Source organism: Pleurodeles waltl, chromosome 4_1 (genome assembly GCF_031143425.1).
Source record: "Pleurodeles waltl isolate 20211129_DDA chromosome 4_1, aPleWal1.hap1.20221129, whole genome shotgun sequence".
Lineage (NCBI taxonomy): Eukaryota > Metazoa > Chordata > Amphibia > Caudata > Salamandridae > Pleurodeles > Pleurodeles waltl.
The window spans coordinates 545157344-545170885 of NC_090442.1; the positions used below are offsets into that span (position 1 = coordinate 545157344).

The window sequence follows — 13542 nt, forward strand, 5'->3', positions numbered from 1 at the left end:
GTATGGAATGTGTCCCTGAAATGATGCTGTGTAAGGGACCTAAAGGAGAAATACAATAATCCAGCAGAAGTAGTTGTATACAACCATCTTAATGCAGAATCAATGCTCCCATCATCTATGTCTGATCAACAAAAGTGAAGGATGACATATAAAGGGAGTATGAGGTACAAGACGCCAAAGTTAGGCAGTCTTTAATGGAATACTGTGAGTTCAGAATTGACCCATGAGTTAGTTTTGGGGGGATTACCAGGTCGCTGTACGGGAAGGCAAGGATAATGGGTGATGTTTAGCAAAATGCATCAGGTTGTATTCTTTTTAGTCTTCGTCAGTACATTTCAGCTAGGGTTTTAAAAGTAATGTTCAACACACAAGTGAGCACTACCAATTATTGGCAATAGCAAGAAAGGCGACTTCTTGGTATCACAGAAACTATTTGGGCTCCACTGGAAATCAAAGGAATGTATAAGGATTATGGCAAGAGGTACAACTCCCATGAAAGCCAAAAGGAAGGCTCCAAAGCAGGCGGCCAGCATGGAGGATTGTTACAATGGTATAATAAAGTCCTTGTGACGTGGACACAATGAAGATTGGAGCTCTAGTCATTGACTTGGGGCTGCTAAAACTCTTCCACTATCATTTAGCTGAGAGGAGCAGACTTGCAGGAGTTGGTGTTCTCCTCATATGTGCACATTTACCAGGAAACAAAAGAGGAGTCAACTGTGCAGGTGCTGGATGACCGAGTCCACTGTGGAGACTTGAGCTCGTTGTTTGACTGCTGAAGACCAGATTCCACTGTACAGTTTAACGTGACAAGAGGCCTTGGCCAAGTTTCATTGAAACTAATTGCAGGTGAGCTGTGTGAAACACACCTCCACCAACATACAGCAAAACTTATATCTAGACACCATGTTCAGTAGTCATAATAAGACAACTGTGTGACTCTAGCGGAAACCTGAGAGTCCATTACCCTGAGATCTTGACAGATATGTTACAGTGGGCGACACCCAAGCCGATGATGCCCAACAGCATTACAATATGCCACCAAATTGTTGACACTGTCCTCGAGTAATGCAGTTATGACTCTGTCTAGTGTAAGCATCATTGTATAAATAAATATTCTATGACTAAACATGTATAAATAAACAATGCTTATGAATGTGTAACTATTCTCTGAGATGTGTGCATCCAACACCAACTGAAGCCATTGAGGTTAGCCCACGTTTTTACTGGCTCTTGCATTGTAGTCAGTCGTCTATTGCCTTTGTTGTTCAGGCATTTTACTCACTGATTTAGTTTTGTTTGGTTTCATTATTGTTAAAAAAGTGACGGGTGACAATCAAGCCAAAAGCGATAAAGTCAGTGTTGCAGAGAACGCCAACAATGCCCTTCATAAACTATCAAAGTAGATTACCACGATCTGAAGTCCCCGACCGGTAATTTTGGGGAATCGGCACTAGATGGAAAAGGTAAATGTTTTAATATGTCATTGAATGAGGTATTAGAGAAGGGATATCAGAGGAACTCAGTTCTGCCATATTTACAGTTGTTTGCGTTGGACAGCAGTGCCCTACTCCCCTTGCTTCGGGATTAGAACCGGCATAAATCAACCGGCGTCTTGCAAGCTTTCCTAGTTCGTGGTGAGGTAGTCAAGAAACGCTCCAAGGAGACATCAATAACACCGCGCTGACTTTAATCCAGCAATATAACTACAGTGAATATGACTCTTCCTTTCTGTACTGTTCGCATTAATCTGTCAACACAAGGAGCTAAAAAGGCACTTGGGGGAAATACTCGTTTTAATTATACATCTCATAATACAGTGAGCTTTAAAGACACACATTGTGGCAATCCAAAATTACCTTTCACTCATTTCCGATGCATGGCAGAGTTTAGGCTTTTTTGTAACAGTGCCTTGAGCTATGGTTGCATTCGTGGCGTTCACACAAATATATCTTTCGGTTTCATATTATCCCTGAGAATCATATTGTTTCAGGAGGATTTCTCATTCTTCGGTGTGTAATTAACGTGATTTTATAGATGAAACGGGCGAATGAGGACGGTAAGTTATTTTCAGTTTTGTTGTAAATGCTGAATCTCACCTTACACAAAAGCGGGTTCACTCATGCATGAATTTCAAAGACTTGTACACTCTCGGTTTTAGGGGCGCACCTACAAATAGTACTGCAGATGGCACAGGAGCCCAGAGGTTTGAGGGGCCCACTGCACCCCAGTTATGGCTGTTCCTCGCTCCTCAGCTCGAGCGTACTGTGGCTATTTTCCTGGTTTGCATTAAATCCCCTGGGACCCTTTCTACACCATTGCTTCTTTCCAAAGAAGTGCAATGTTAAATCTGGGTTTCAAAGACGGATTGGTCTCTTCCGGTAGCAAGACCTCGTAGCCATGTATTGGTATTTTGTCCACACAGTGGGTTTGTAGACTGTGCTGAGAGGGTCGTGTAAAAATGAAGAGGGTGTGGAATATGATTCCAATCTCTGCAGGAAGCTAGTGGGGGTTCTGTAGGCATGGAGGCATTTATATTTGCTCATGCTCCCAGTCTGTCATATTATGTATTTTGTCTTTTCTGAACTCCAGACCTGTTAGGATGATAAGAAAAAACTCTTGCTAGAGCCAGTGGCATCACTAAACTTGAGTGGCCCCCCCTGCGGAGTCCCTGGAGGAGGGCCCCTCCCCTTGGACCCAGTCAGGGGCACAGTGTACTGTGCTGAGGAGACCCAGCTGGAGCTACCCCCTCCCCTCCGCGCCGAGGGGGCTAACGGGGCCTTTGTTATGCCACTGGCTGGAGTCTCGGCTAGCTTAATGTCAGCATCCAGTCGGAGGATTTCATAAATGGCAAAGTCCAGAAGAGCTGACAGATCTGAGGTTGAGAGTCGTAGAATAAGGGGGTATTCTTAAAAAATACAAAATGAGTTTCACTTTTGAGTTAGCCACTGATAAAGGCATTCTGATCTCAGTTATATTCACAAAGATTAGAAGTGTAGATCACACAATAGTGTGGCTCGTCAAGTGTGTTTTGGACCATAGAACCTTGTCTTTGAGCTATTAAGCTTCAGGGGGCATTTCTTTATCCAGTTCCTTGCCCCCAGGGGCTGCTGGATTCATTCCTTCTGTTTAGAGGTAACTGTAGTTTGTCCTGTGATATATTGCTCAGTAAAATGTGTTCCCGCTAGCTCTAAAGGTGATTAATTGCTAAATGAATTTATGGCTTTAACACTTGATCTCAGTCTATCCCTTGACTATACTCCCTTCTGCATTACTTCCCTTTTTAAATCTTTCATCCCACTTTCATTATAAAGTAAAGAGGGTGAAACGAATTTGTCTCCAGATCTTACTACAGGCCGGGGAAAAAAGGACAGATGACTGTCCTAGCATACAGGGAAAAGTCCTCTAATACCTCACATTCTCCCTTCCGCGACCCCAATCTTCTATCTGATGAGTTTTCAAAGTAGGTGTAATTTTTATTTGCTCCCAAATAGGTTGTGGATGTCTTTCAAGTGGAGGAAACATTCTCTATCAGTTCTTTTAATTCCACAACCTCAGCTTCCACACTGGCAATAGGTGGATGACTGTGACACACACAAGTGAAAGTGATGACATGGGTGCCATTCCCAAAGTGCAAAGATGATACTAACTCTAATTGCTTAATGGGCATGGTGGTGAGTAGGCTACACTACCCATTCCTAATAATTATTGGTACCTCCAAGTCATCCATAGGCTTCCAGGATGGCCATATGCCCTGGATGGTAACAGTTTGAGAGAGTGCAGAATCAGGCCATTAGACCACCTGAAGCCTAGGTGACCTTTGGAAAAGTCATTCTCTGAACTGGGTCATACAATATTGGACCAATGGCAAGTAAAGATAATGTATGGTGTATGAGGATAAAGAGTATATGAAATGCCATGATAGATCCCACTAGTCATGCAATCTGGTTGGTGGCCCTCAAAAATGAAACTGCTCTCTGTGAGGTCAATTGCAGTCGCAGTTGGTCAGTTTCATGGAGCATTTGAATTTTATTTTACCATAATTAGTCAATTCATTACCTCTTTTCCACCTAGCACCTCTCCTCTAGCTAGCAGATCCTGGTTGTTCTGATGCCTGTGCATTTACTCATTGACTGCAATGGTGTTCACAACGCAGCTGGCACTACCAAGCACTCCCCCTAAATCTCCTAGCACACTACACCTTGCCCAGTGGTAATCAACAGTCTCAATGCCCTTTCCACTCTTGCCTGATGTGAGCGATATGATTAACGCTGCATGTCAACATGCACTCTATCTTACCAATAGCTTGGCAGCTAATAGATGCATGGTTCTGGGGCTCAAAGTTGGTAATATACCTGAGGTAAGAAGTTGTAACTGAAGGACAAGTATATTTCCCCCGACTGTTCTAAACCCTGGGACATTTACGATTCTATGAACAGTTAGTTACTAGGGCATCTTGTCTAGTCCACCTCCTGGGCCTCACACATGTATCCCTTGGTTGGACAATGCTGCATTAACCACCTCTTTCACTTCAACCTAAAAGCTAAGTCTAGTGCAGTAGTTCATTAAACTACGAGGTGAAGACTCCACAACTGATTTTATGAGTGTGAAGTTATTACCTGTAACTATCCATCTATCTGTGAATTTCCTTGTCACCAGTTGGAGAGCTTCCTATAAAAATAAATGGAAATTAAATTTTGTTTAATATAATTATTTTTAAAATAACTAAAATTAATGTAATGTTAAGTAAAACTACAGAATAATTTAAAAAATAATATTAAAATACTTAATAAAATATTTAAAGATATACTGAAGACAAACTCCTTAAATTAACTTTTTATTACACTTTCAATTAATTAAATTTTATTAATTCATTATGTTAAAATATTATGTTTTGAACAATAGGTCAACATTAAGGTCACCCGCTCTCCCTTACTTTCTTATTTCTGTTTATTTATTTTTTAGCAAACTTTGTATCAGTTATATTTTAAAATGCATGTAATAATTTTAAGATTTTATAAATTAAGTTAAATATGTACGTGTTATTAAATTAAAACATGTTAAAATGTAGCATTAATTCAATTCATTTCGTCAGTCTCTCTCTCTCTCTCTCTTTTTCTTTCTTTCTCTCTCTCAATCTGAAAAGATAGAATCTGATGCCAATTAACTTCACTAATCCAGTGACTACGTATGAAAAAGCGATTTGTCTTGAATTCAGCTTGCATTATGCCCAAAATTTACTATGAATCTGGTCTTAAGCTCTTACTGCATACATTCACAAAAATATGTCACTTGAAGAAATTTGAGGTCGCAAAACAAAGGCAACTTTGGTATTCCATCAGTATAATCTTCAAAGTAGGGACACCAGGAATTCACTGAGTACTAAATATATGTAAATATCTAAAATGACCTTTCTAGTGCTTAATTTGATCTGATGGTTGCAGGTGGGGCCCACCGGCACTCTGTTTTTTAGGGACTGACCATGGGTGTAGCTCCAGGGGGGGTGTTTGGGGTGTTACAGCCCCCAATAAATGTATTTTGCTGATAGGTAGTTGGGTACAGGTGCTTTCAGTTGGGTATGGGGAAGTGTCTGTCAGATTTCACCAGGAATTTTTACACTGACACAGACAAAAACACATGCATGCTCTCTCCCTCTCTGTTTTGAAAGTCCTTGAAAATGTTGGTTATATTGCAAAATAGGGGCCCCATTACGAGTGTGTCGGTCAATAGACCACCACACTTGCGGATAGTGGTCAGACCGCCGCCAATGCAGCAGTCCAAGTGCCAAATTTGAACCATGGTGGTCTGGCCGCGTTGGGACTGCCAGCTCCTCCAGGATCCGGGATTCTGGCGGTAGGTGGCGGTCCTAATCTGCCAAGGCAGCGCTGCATGCAGCACTGCCCTGGGGATTAAAACCTCGTTCTCCACCAGCCATTTCATGGGGGTAGCACTGTGATGAAAAGGCTGGCAGAGAATGGGTGCAGGGAGCCCCAGGGGCCCCCATGCATTGCCCTTGGACTTGGCATGGGCCCCCCTAGCCATGACCCTCACAATGTTCACTGTCTGCTCTGCAGCCTGCATCCTACAGCATTGCCGCCAGCTCGATTACGAGCTGGAGATAATGCTGTAGGTGGTTTCCCGCTAGGCCAGCGGGTGGAAACTCCGGTTTCCGCTCACTGACCTAGCGGGAAACTGTTAATGGGCCCGGCGGGGAGGTAGCCTGTATGGCGGCAACTTTCCCATCAGAAGTTCTGCAGACGGTCTAAACCATCCGCTGAACTCGTAATGAGACACATTGTCTTTTCTCTTACTTAGTACTCCTACCAGTCCACATTCCTCTACATTTCCACTGTTCCTTACGCCTGTCTCATCCACCTTGCTTGTATGATGTATTTTAATGTTCTATGCCAGCGTGATTGTTGGAAAATCTCTAGCTCCCCCACCCAGTCTTACTGACCAAACTACGCACCTGGGACTGATACTTGTTTTTCCTCATCAAACTTTGACCTAGAGGAGAGAGAGAAAAACACTCAGAGTTGGGGGGGAACAAAGAGGAAATGTCAGATGGAAAAATCGTGAGAAAGCGAGAAAGCTGGAGTAAAATAGAATCCACAAAAGTGAGCTAAAAGATCAGGGAGCATCTAGTGGTGATTTAAAGAGACATCAGGTGTAGCAGCCTCAGTTTTTGCAACCATGACATTGAATAGAGCAGGCTACACCGGCTTTAAAGCAAGCTTTGGACCCCAGCATTTATTCTTTTACAAATTAAGCACTGGATCTTCCGCTTGCGCTTTGTCTGGAACTCTCACTGAGAAAACATTTTGAGTAATCAAAAACCCCTGCTTGTTACTAAATAGCAAGCCACTTGAAAGATTCTACAATTTGCACATGATCAGTCCAGGAGCTAAGGGGCCCTTTTGGGGTGGTAGCTGTGTAATTAAAAAAAATCATATTATAATAATAATTTACCATTGGAGATTTAATTTTAAACTTAGGAGTTGATTAAGAGTCAGGAAGGTATATGTGTGAGCAAGATTTCCATTTTGGACAGTCATCTCTACAGTTGCTGATGTAGCTGTAAATGATGATATCACCTGAGTTTACATACTTAAATCAGATCACTCAAGTAACTCCAGGCCAGATCATGAACCATTCTCCTCATCACTCAAAAAGAATCATTATATCTCTCTTGTTGGTAAGGATAGCGCAAAAGCTGATGAAGAACTGAACTGGAGGAAGTTTTCCTTTTGTACCATACAAGCTTTTCTGCATGGGGTAGGTTTTTGAGGGGTTGCTAGCCCCCAGGCCCACATCTGCATCAGTCACTGGGCCAACCCTATCCGGCACTGACGGCAAACACTGTTGTCACTACCTGGTCACTCAGACTTGAGGATGTGTCTTCTTGAGGAGTGTGTTATTTTAAACTAGTCTAGCTCATTTGCAGGGACCCCAAAACCTGGTGATGGAGGAAAGACTCTCCAACAACTACGTCCAATTTTATCCAGTGCATCTTGCCTTTATGCTCCACTCAAATGAAGGTTTTGGTTAGTCCATTCATTTTCACTGTAGCAATGATGTAAACATGTATCAGCAAGATAAATATCTACAGAGGTGCACCGAAAAGGGAAAAAAGCAAATTCACACTGTTTGCCTCATTTGCACCCCCATAGATTTGAGATGTCATCTGTGATGTCATCAGTAATATGAATGAACATGTCATGAGTGCTGTAAAATCTCTAGAGCAGTATATTGTGAAGGTGCAAGTTATACCTAGGTCACTTACGTATAAGTGGTGAAAGTCATTGGTTTTTGTTTTTTTTCAAAACTTGAACCTATGTATAAATCCTCTTTAACCTTTGTGTTTTTTTCAGTTTCAAAGTCTTTTCTTATGTAACTTAAACTTTTAGTACCTAACCTACATATAACTCCTCTTTAACCTTTAGTTTCTTCAGTGAATTTCTAGGGTTTATTAATGCAAAGTATGATCTTGTTAGTATACATAATATTCTCCAGCTGTATGCAGTGGGGGGATTAGGCACAGGACCCGGCTGTGCATGGCATGGGCTTGCTGGAATGCCCTGCGGCCAACCCTCCCGCCCCTCTTTGCAGGCCGTGAAACCCACAGATACCCAACACATTTTTTACCAGGGGGGAAGGGCACTGGGTACCGCAGGAGTACTGCAGAAACGACAATGTAAAAATGTTTATTTTATTTGGTCCCTCCCCGCACAAGGGCCAGAGGTTCAAGGTACCCCTACACGGCCCCCTTGTATAATATTTTTTTATCAACTCAGGACAATGGAACCAAGTCCCTGAGTACTCTAAATGGCAGCCGTAACATTTCTGTTGATGTTGCAGCCTGTCTATCAAATCACTCGGCCTCACCCAGATATTTCTAACTTTTGAAATATATTTTTCAAAAACGACAGAACGGGATTACCCTAAATCACAAAAAGCTCACTTTATGAGTAACGATCTAGCTTTCAGTCAAATTTGATGTATTTCTGTTCAGTCATTTTTTCTATATTGCTGTCTAAAACTCTTATTGGAGACTGTATTGGGAAACTGTGTTTTGAGCCACCCCTTTGTCTTTGCCCCCACTTGGCCGATCACCCCAAAACAGAAAGGAACTGAGATTAACTTTTGTTTTGGAAAGTTTTGTGACGATTTATCAACCTTCACTAAAGTTATTAGCAAAACAAAAAACACTTTGGCCTAAGTATATCTATATATATGTGTGTGTGTATGTGTATGTGTATGTGTGTGTGTGTGTGTGTGTGTGTGTATTTGTATATGTATGTATATATATATATATTTATATATATATATATATATATATTTATTTATTTACACACACAAGATTATTCTGAAATTATTGTAGACTGTTTTTAGGAATGCTACGACAGGCTGAGTTATTGGAATTAATTTGCAGTTGAATAAAGGAATTAGCTACTGTGATTCTGCGGATGAAGGACAACAGCAGGAATTGAGCATGTTTTGGTTATCTGACAGATGTGTCCTTCCACATAATGCTCAGAATCTAACACTCTGTCTAGTTTCCTGACTCCTGTAACTAGCTTAGGATATTCACCAATGGAAGAAGGCCAAAGAAATAGTTTCCAAAGATTAATGTACTCTGGTATTACCTCCGAGGTTTCTTGAACAACTACTAGAATACATAAATGAATGCTCTTAATTTAGAAAATCTTCCAAAACTTACTGTAAAAGCTATACAACAGTGTTTCTATACATTTGGCTGCTCAATGCTCCACTGATCAACATTAGGCCACATCTAATTCTAAACACAGAGAACTGCGAAATACTGTTCAGGTTCAGTAGTGTAATTTACTCAAGATACATGCCACGAAATCAAGTGATGCCTCATTTACCAAAATATAAAATTGCTTTATTCATACTGCAGAGTCATTTCTGGTGTGCCCCCCAAATGCCTCATTGTGGATGGCACATTTACAAATGGGTCAAGAGAAACATTTTACTTGATTCTGGGTCCAAGCTCTGTTTACTCCAGTGTACCCACCACTAAATGAGGCTCATTGTTTATTGCTAGGGTTAACAGATAAACATACAGCAGTCGAGGTATGCCACGACCACTTGCAATGAGAAAGCTGCCATTCGCGTTGGGGAATTTGCTGCTCGAGTAGAAAATCTACTCGTGAAGCAAAAAGAAGTTAGCGCCATCTGGTGTTCCGCATGATGCCATTCGCACTGATTTTACAACGCAGGAGAAACTCCCATGCTGAAATTCAGTGCGAACAGTGTGCCTTACCCAAACTCTGCTGCTCGCGGAACTCCGTGTACTGCAGTGGAGTTTTTTTTGACACTTCGTGGAGTTCTGCGTAGCAGATCTCCGTGAACTCCACCCAGGCCTACTTTAAAGCTGCTCTGTGTTTCATTGTGCAGGCAGCAACTCACCTGCACTTTTAAGGGGGATTAGAGATCCCCTTGCAGGTAGGTGCAATGAGTGACTTCACTCACCTGAAAAGGGATGTCGTGGGGGGGTCCAAAGAACCCACTTTTCCTCCCTGCAGAGGGCTGCCAACAGGGGCCGCACTGACAGTGCACCTCTCGACAGCTTCTTTGCCTCTGCACCACCGTCTATAATACTATGAGGGCACAGAGTCAAATGGATTCCCTCATTTGCATAGGGTCACACCCCTATGAAAATGAGGAATATTCCCATTTTACTCTCACTGGTGATCTTGCTGGTGGTATATGTGTGGCAGCGCTCGCTGTATAACAGAAGGGCCACACAACCATATGCGGCCCTTTCGCCAATACCAAAGTGCCCTGGGGGTGCGCAAAGTGGGTGCACATGCCTGCTGCACCGCTGGGGCACTTTCCATAATATGGTCAAGATATCCTAGGGGTCTGGTTATGAAAGGTCCCTGTCTCGTGCTTGCTAGGCCTCTCTATGCTGAGACAGTACACAGTTTTGTGTTGGGCTTGGCCAGTTGGGCATGCCAAAGGCTGTACCAGTACATGAAACAACTGAGGCTGAGCATTGTTTTGATGATGCCTGAGGCATGGTTGAGGGGCACTTGCAACTACCGTATTTATCGGCGTATAACACGCACCGGCGTATAACACGCACCTCATAAACTTAAATTTCGGTATGTACTATGGGTCCTTAACATTATATCGGCGTATAACACGCACACATCATTTGCCCCCTATTTTCAGGGAGAAAAAGTGCGTGTTATACGCCGATAAATACAGTATGTTACTCCTCTGATTGAGGAACAGTTTCTACAGTCATGCTCCTCTGTCAGTTTCATTGAGACTACCACACCCCCAGTGCTGCTCTACTTCTGCACCTAAAGATTTGCAAACGAGAATACAAGAATTAAAATCATTCAGAGCATCTACCAATTTGAAGGTTATAATTCATTGATACATTTGTAATAAGTTCTGCCTTTAGAAACAGTCGTATTTTACAACCATTGCCTTACATAAATTATTCATTCTAACCTGGTGTCTTCTGAATGGCAGACTCGTCTGCTTTTGTGCTGCCTAGAATTGTACTAAGCCGAAGTAAAGACCGCACACTAATTATTTCTTGTTTCTGTTTAGGATTGTAATGCCTTTCATAAAGACCTGCCTGATGATGTTGCCCTCAGTGAAAACGATATGGAAGGCCACGACAGAGGCGTTCATTACTCCCTGCTTCAGCAGCACGGGGAAGATCTTCTCCTCCGTCAGGGTGCGCCTGGACCAAGATTAAGCCCCTTTGGTGCAATAACACTGCATTGGACTAAGAGATGTACTTCTCTGGTAGAGGAAGTGCTCTTGTATATTTTTCAGCTGCGATGGTTACATTTATTTTTTTCTTTGATTTTGTCTAAAATCTTTTTTTTTCAGGGAATCAGTTGTATTACCAGAAAATGAATGATATATCAAATATTTCTATTTACCTCGAGGGTACAACTTTTGCTAAGTGTTCATCTAACGTTTTGCTTCATCAAGCAGAGTCGCCTTTATTGAACCACATCACGCAGATCAGTATTAATGCACTCAGCCTCATTAAACAAGTGAATGATACAAAGGTACACTGTGGAAACGGTGTATGAACTCTTGCATTTTACCAGTGTATTTATTTAAATAAAAACCGTTAGTATATGTTTTTTACTGAAGGAGAATTCCAACATGGCTTTTCCTTCAATAGGTTTGGTGCAGAAAATAGCATTATTTCACTGAACGTCTTTTGCAATCCACCGCAAAATTGCCAGTAAAATCGGCTCAAATATATAACATATCACCTGATTCAATGTCTTGCCTAGTTATATGTGGTACTGCGCATTTGTGATTCTGCAATCAGTGTATTCAGGAGCTATGCATGTCTTTACTATGCACAGTCTGTCAGCGTTCTGCAATGAGCTAGCTTACTGTACGTTTTATTGCAGTTGCAGTATTTTAGAAGCCATAAGCATAGGAGCTAATTCAGAAAGACATTAATGAGTGCCTTCGTGAGTTGGCCCGAAATTCTCAATTCTTTATTAGGAAATGTGCAAACAGGGCACAGGCCTTTCTATTTATACTACTTGTTGATGAATATTCCCATTTTACTCTCACTTCAAATGTTTCAGGGCCAATCCACCAAGGGATTCACGGGTACATCAAGTACACTCCTGGAGTACTGCTATAAGTAGTATTGCTTGAGTATGAGTCTGTGAGGTAGTACTATTGTAGTATGGCAACAGATAGCATTACATGAGTATGAGTCTGCGAGGTATTACTCCTTTAGTACTGCTTCAGGTACTATCACATGAGTATGAGTCCGAGGAGTACTACTCCTGTAGTACTGCTCAGGTAGTATTACATGAATATGAGTCAGGGAGGGTAGTCCTCTTGTACTACTGCTAAAGATAGTATTACATGAGAATGAGTCTGTGAGGTAGTACTCCTGTAGTACTGCTTAGGAGTATTACATGAGTATGAGTCTGTGAGGTACTACTTACTGTAGCACTTCTCAGGTAGTATGAGCCTGTGAGATAGTACTCCTGTAGTACTAGTTTACATACTCATGAACGCCTTTGTGAATTCGCCTCTAGTGTTTTGGAGCCAGATATGTTCATCCTGTTCGGTCTCTTACCCACACTATACATTACTCCCTTGGTATCTTGCTCCTCCTCACTGTGACCAGGTGACCTTAAACAAGCAACAAAAAATAGAAGAAAATGAGCAGAAAATGACACCTGAGTAGACATGTCCTTCAACCCATGCGCACATATTTAAGACACACATCAGTTTTGTATTATGATGGAGATAGGTCGGTGCATCTAATCATTCCTTTCATTATGGCTTACACACACGAGTGTACATTTATCAGTTTTGCCGTAAACATTTAGTCCAGCTTTTGTAAGCTAACAGTGAAGTAAAATGTGTGAACCTTACTACGTTAATGAAAACAACTACCTACTAAGGTTGTATGTGCCTAATGTAACAGCCCATGCACGTTTTTTAATAAATCATTAATGTTGCTCGATATTTTGTTGTATTTTTGTGTACCCTGCATAATCACATTCTTGCAGAGTTAGAACAGAGTGAAGGAATCCTACAAAATGTTTTATATGATCTCAGCACTCCAGATTTTTAAATTCACTGGCTTTGCCTTGTACAGAGTTTCATAACATAGAGCTGCAGGCATGCAGGTCTCACTGATGTCACATTTCAAGATGGCTCCTTAAAGAGTAGATATTGTGGTGTGAAGATTAATTTTGTTACTCATATGGGTTTATTCATGGCCTCATGGATGTCCCCAGGACCTCGAATTTTATACTGGAGAAAACGGGGGCTCAGGAAGCTTCTGATGTGTGCCCTTCGATGAGCCACATAAAGGAAGGCAGTTTTTGGAAGCAGTGGTCTGGGTATATAGCAGGTTTTCTTAGTGACAGTGGGAGTCGATGAAGATGCCTGTCAGCATGTTGCTTGCTGATAGTACGAGAAACTGGAGGATGAGCGCGTGTCTTGTGTGCTGAAAACCGCGCCTTAATAGCTGCACATATTTGAAGTATTGGGTTAAAT

At 41.7% G+C, this 13542-nt stretch overlaps 1 protein-coding gene across 1 annotated transcript in view; it reads left to right on the plus strand.

Annotated features, from left to right (window-relative positions):
* Window positions 1-13003, plus strand: part of CAV2 (caveolin 2) — a 91589-nt gene extending 78586 nt beyond the window's left edge. Inside the window, exon 3 of the mRNA XM_069228928.1 lies at window positions 11092-13003. Within this exon, the coding sequence (XP_069085029.1) occupies window positions 11092-11242 (151 nt within the window). The 3' untranslated portion in view covers window positions 11243-13003. The remainder of the gene's footprint in view (window positions 1-11091) is intronic.
* Window positions 13004-13542: the final 539 nt, after the last annotated feature.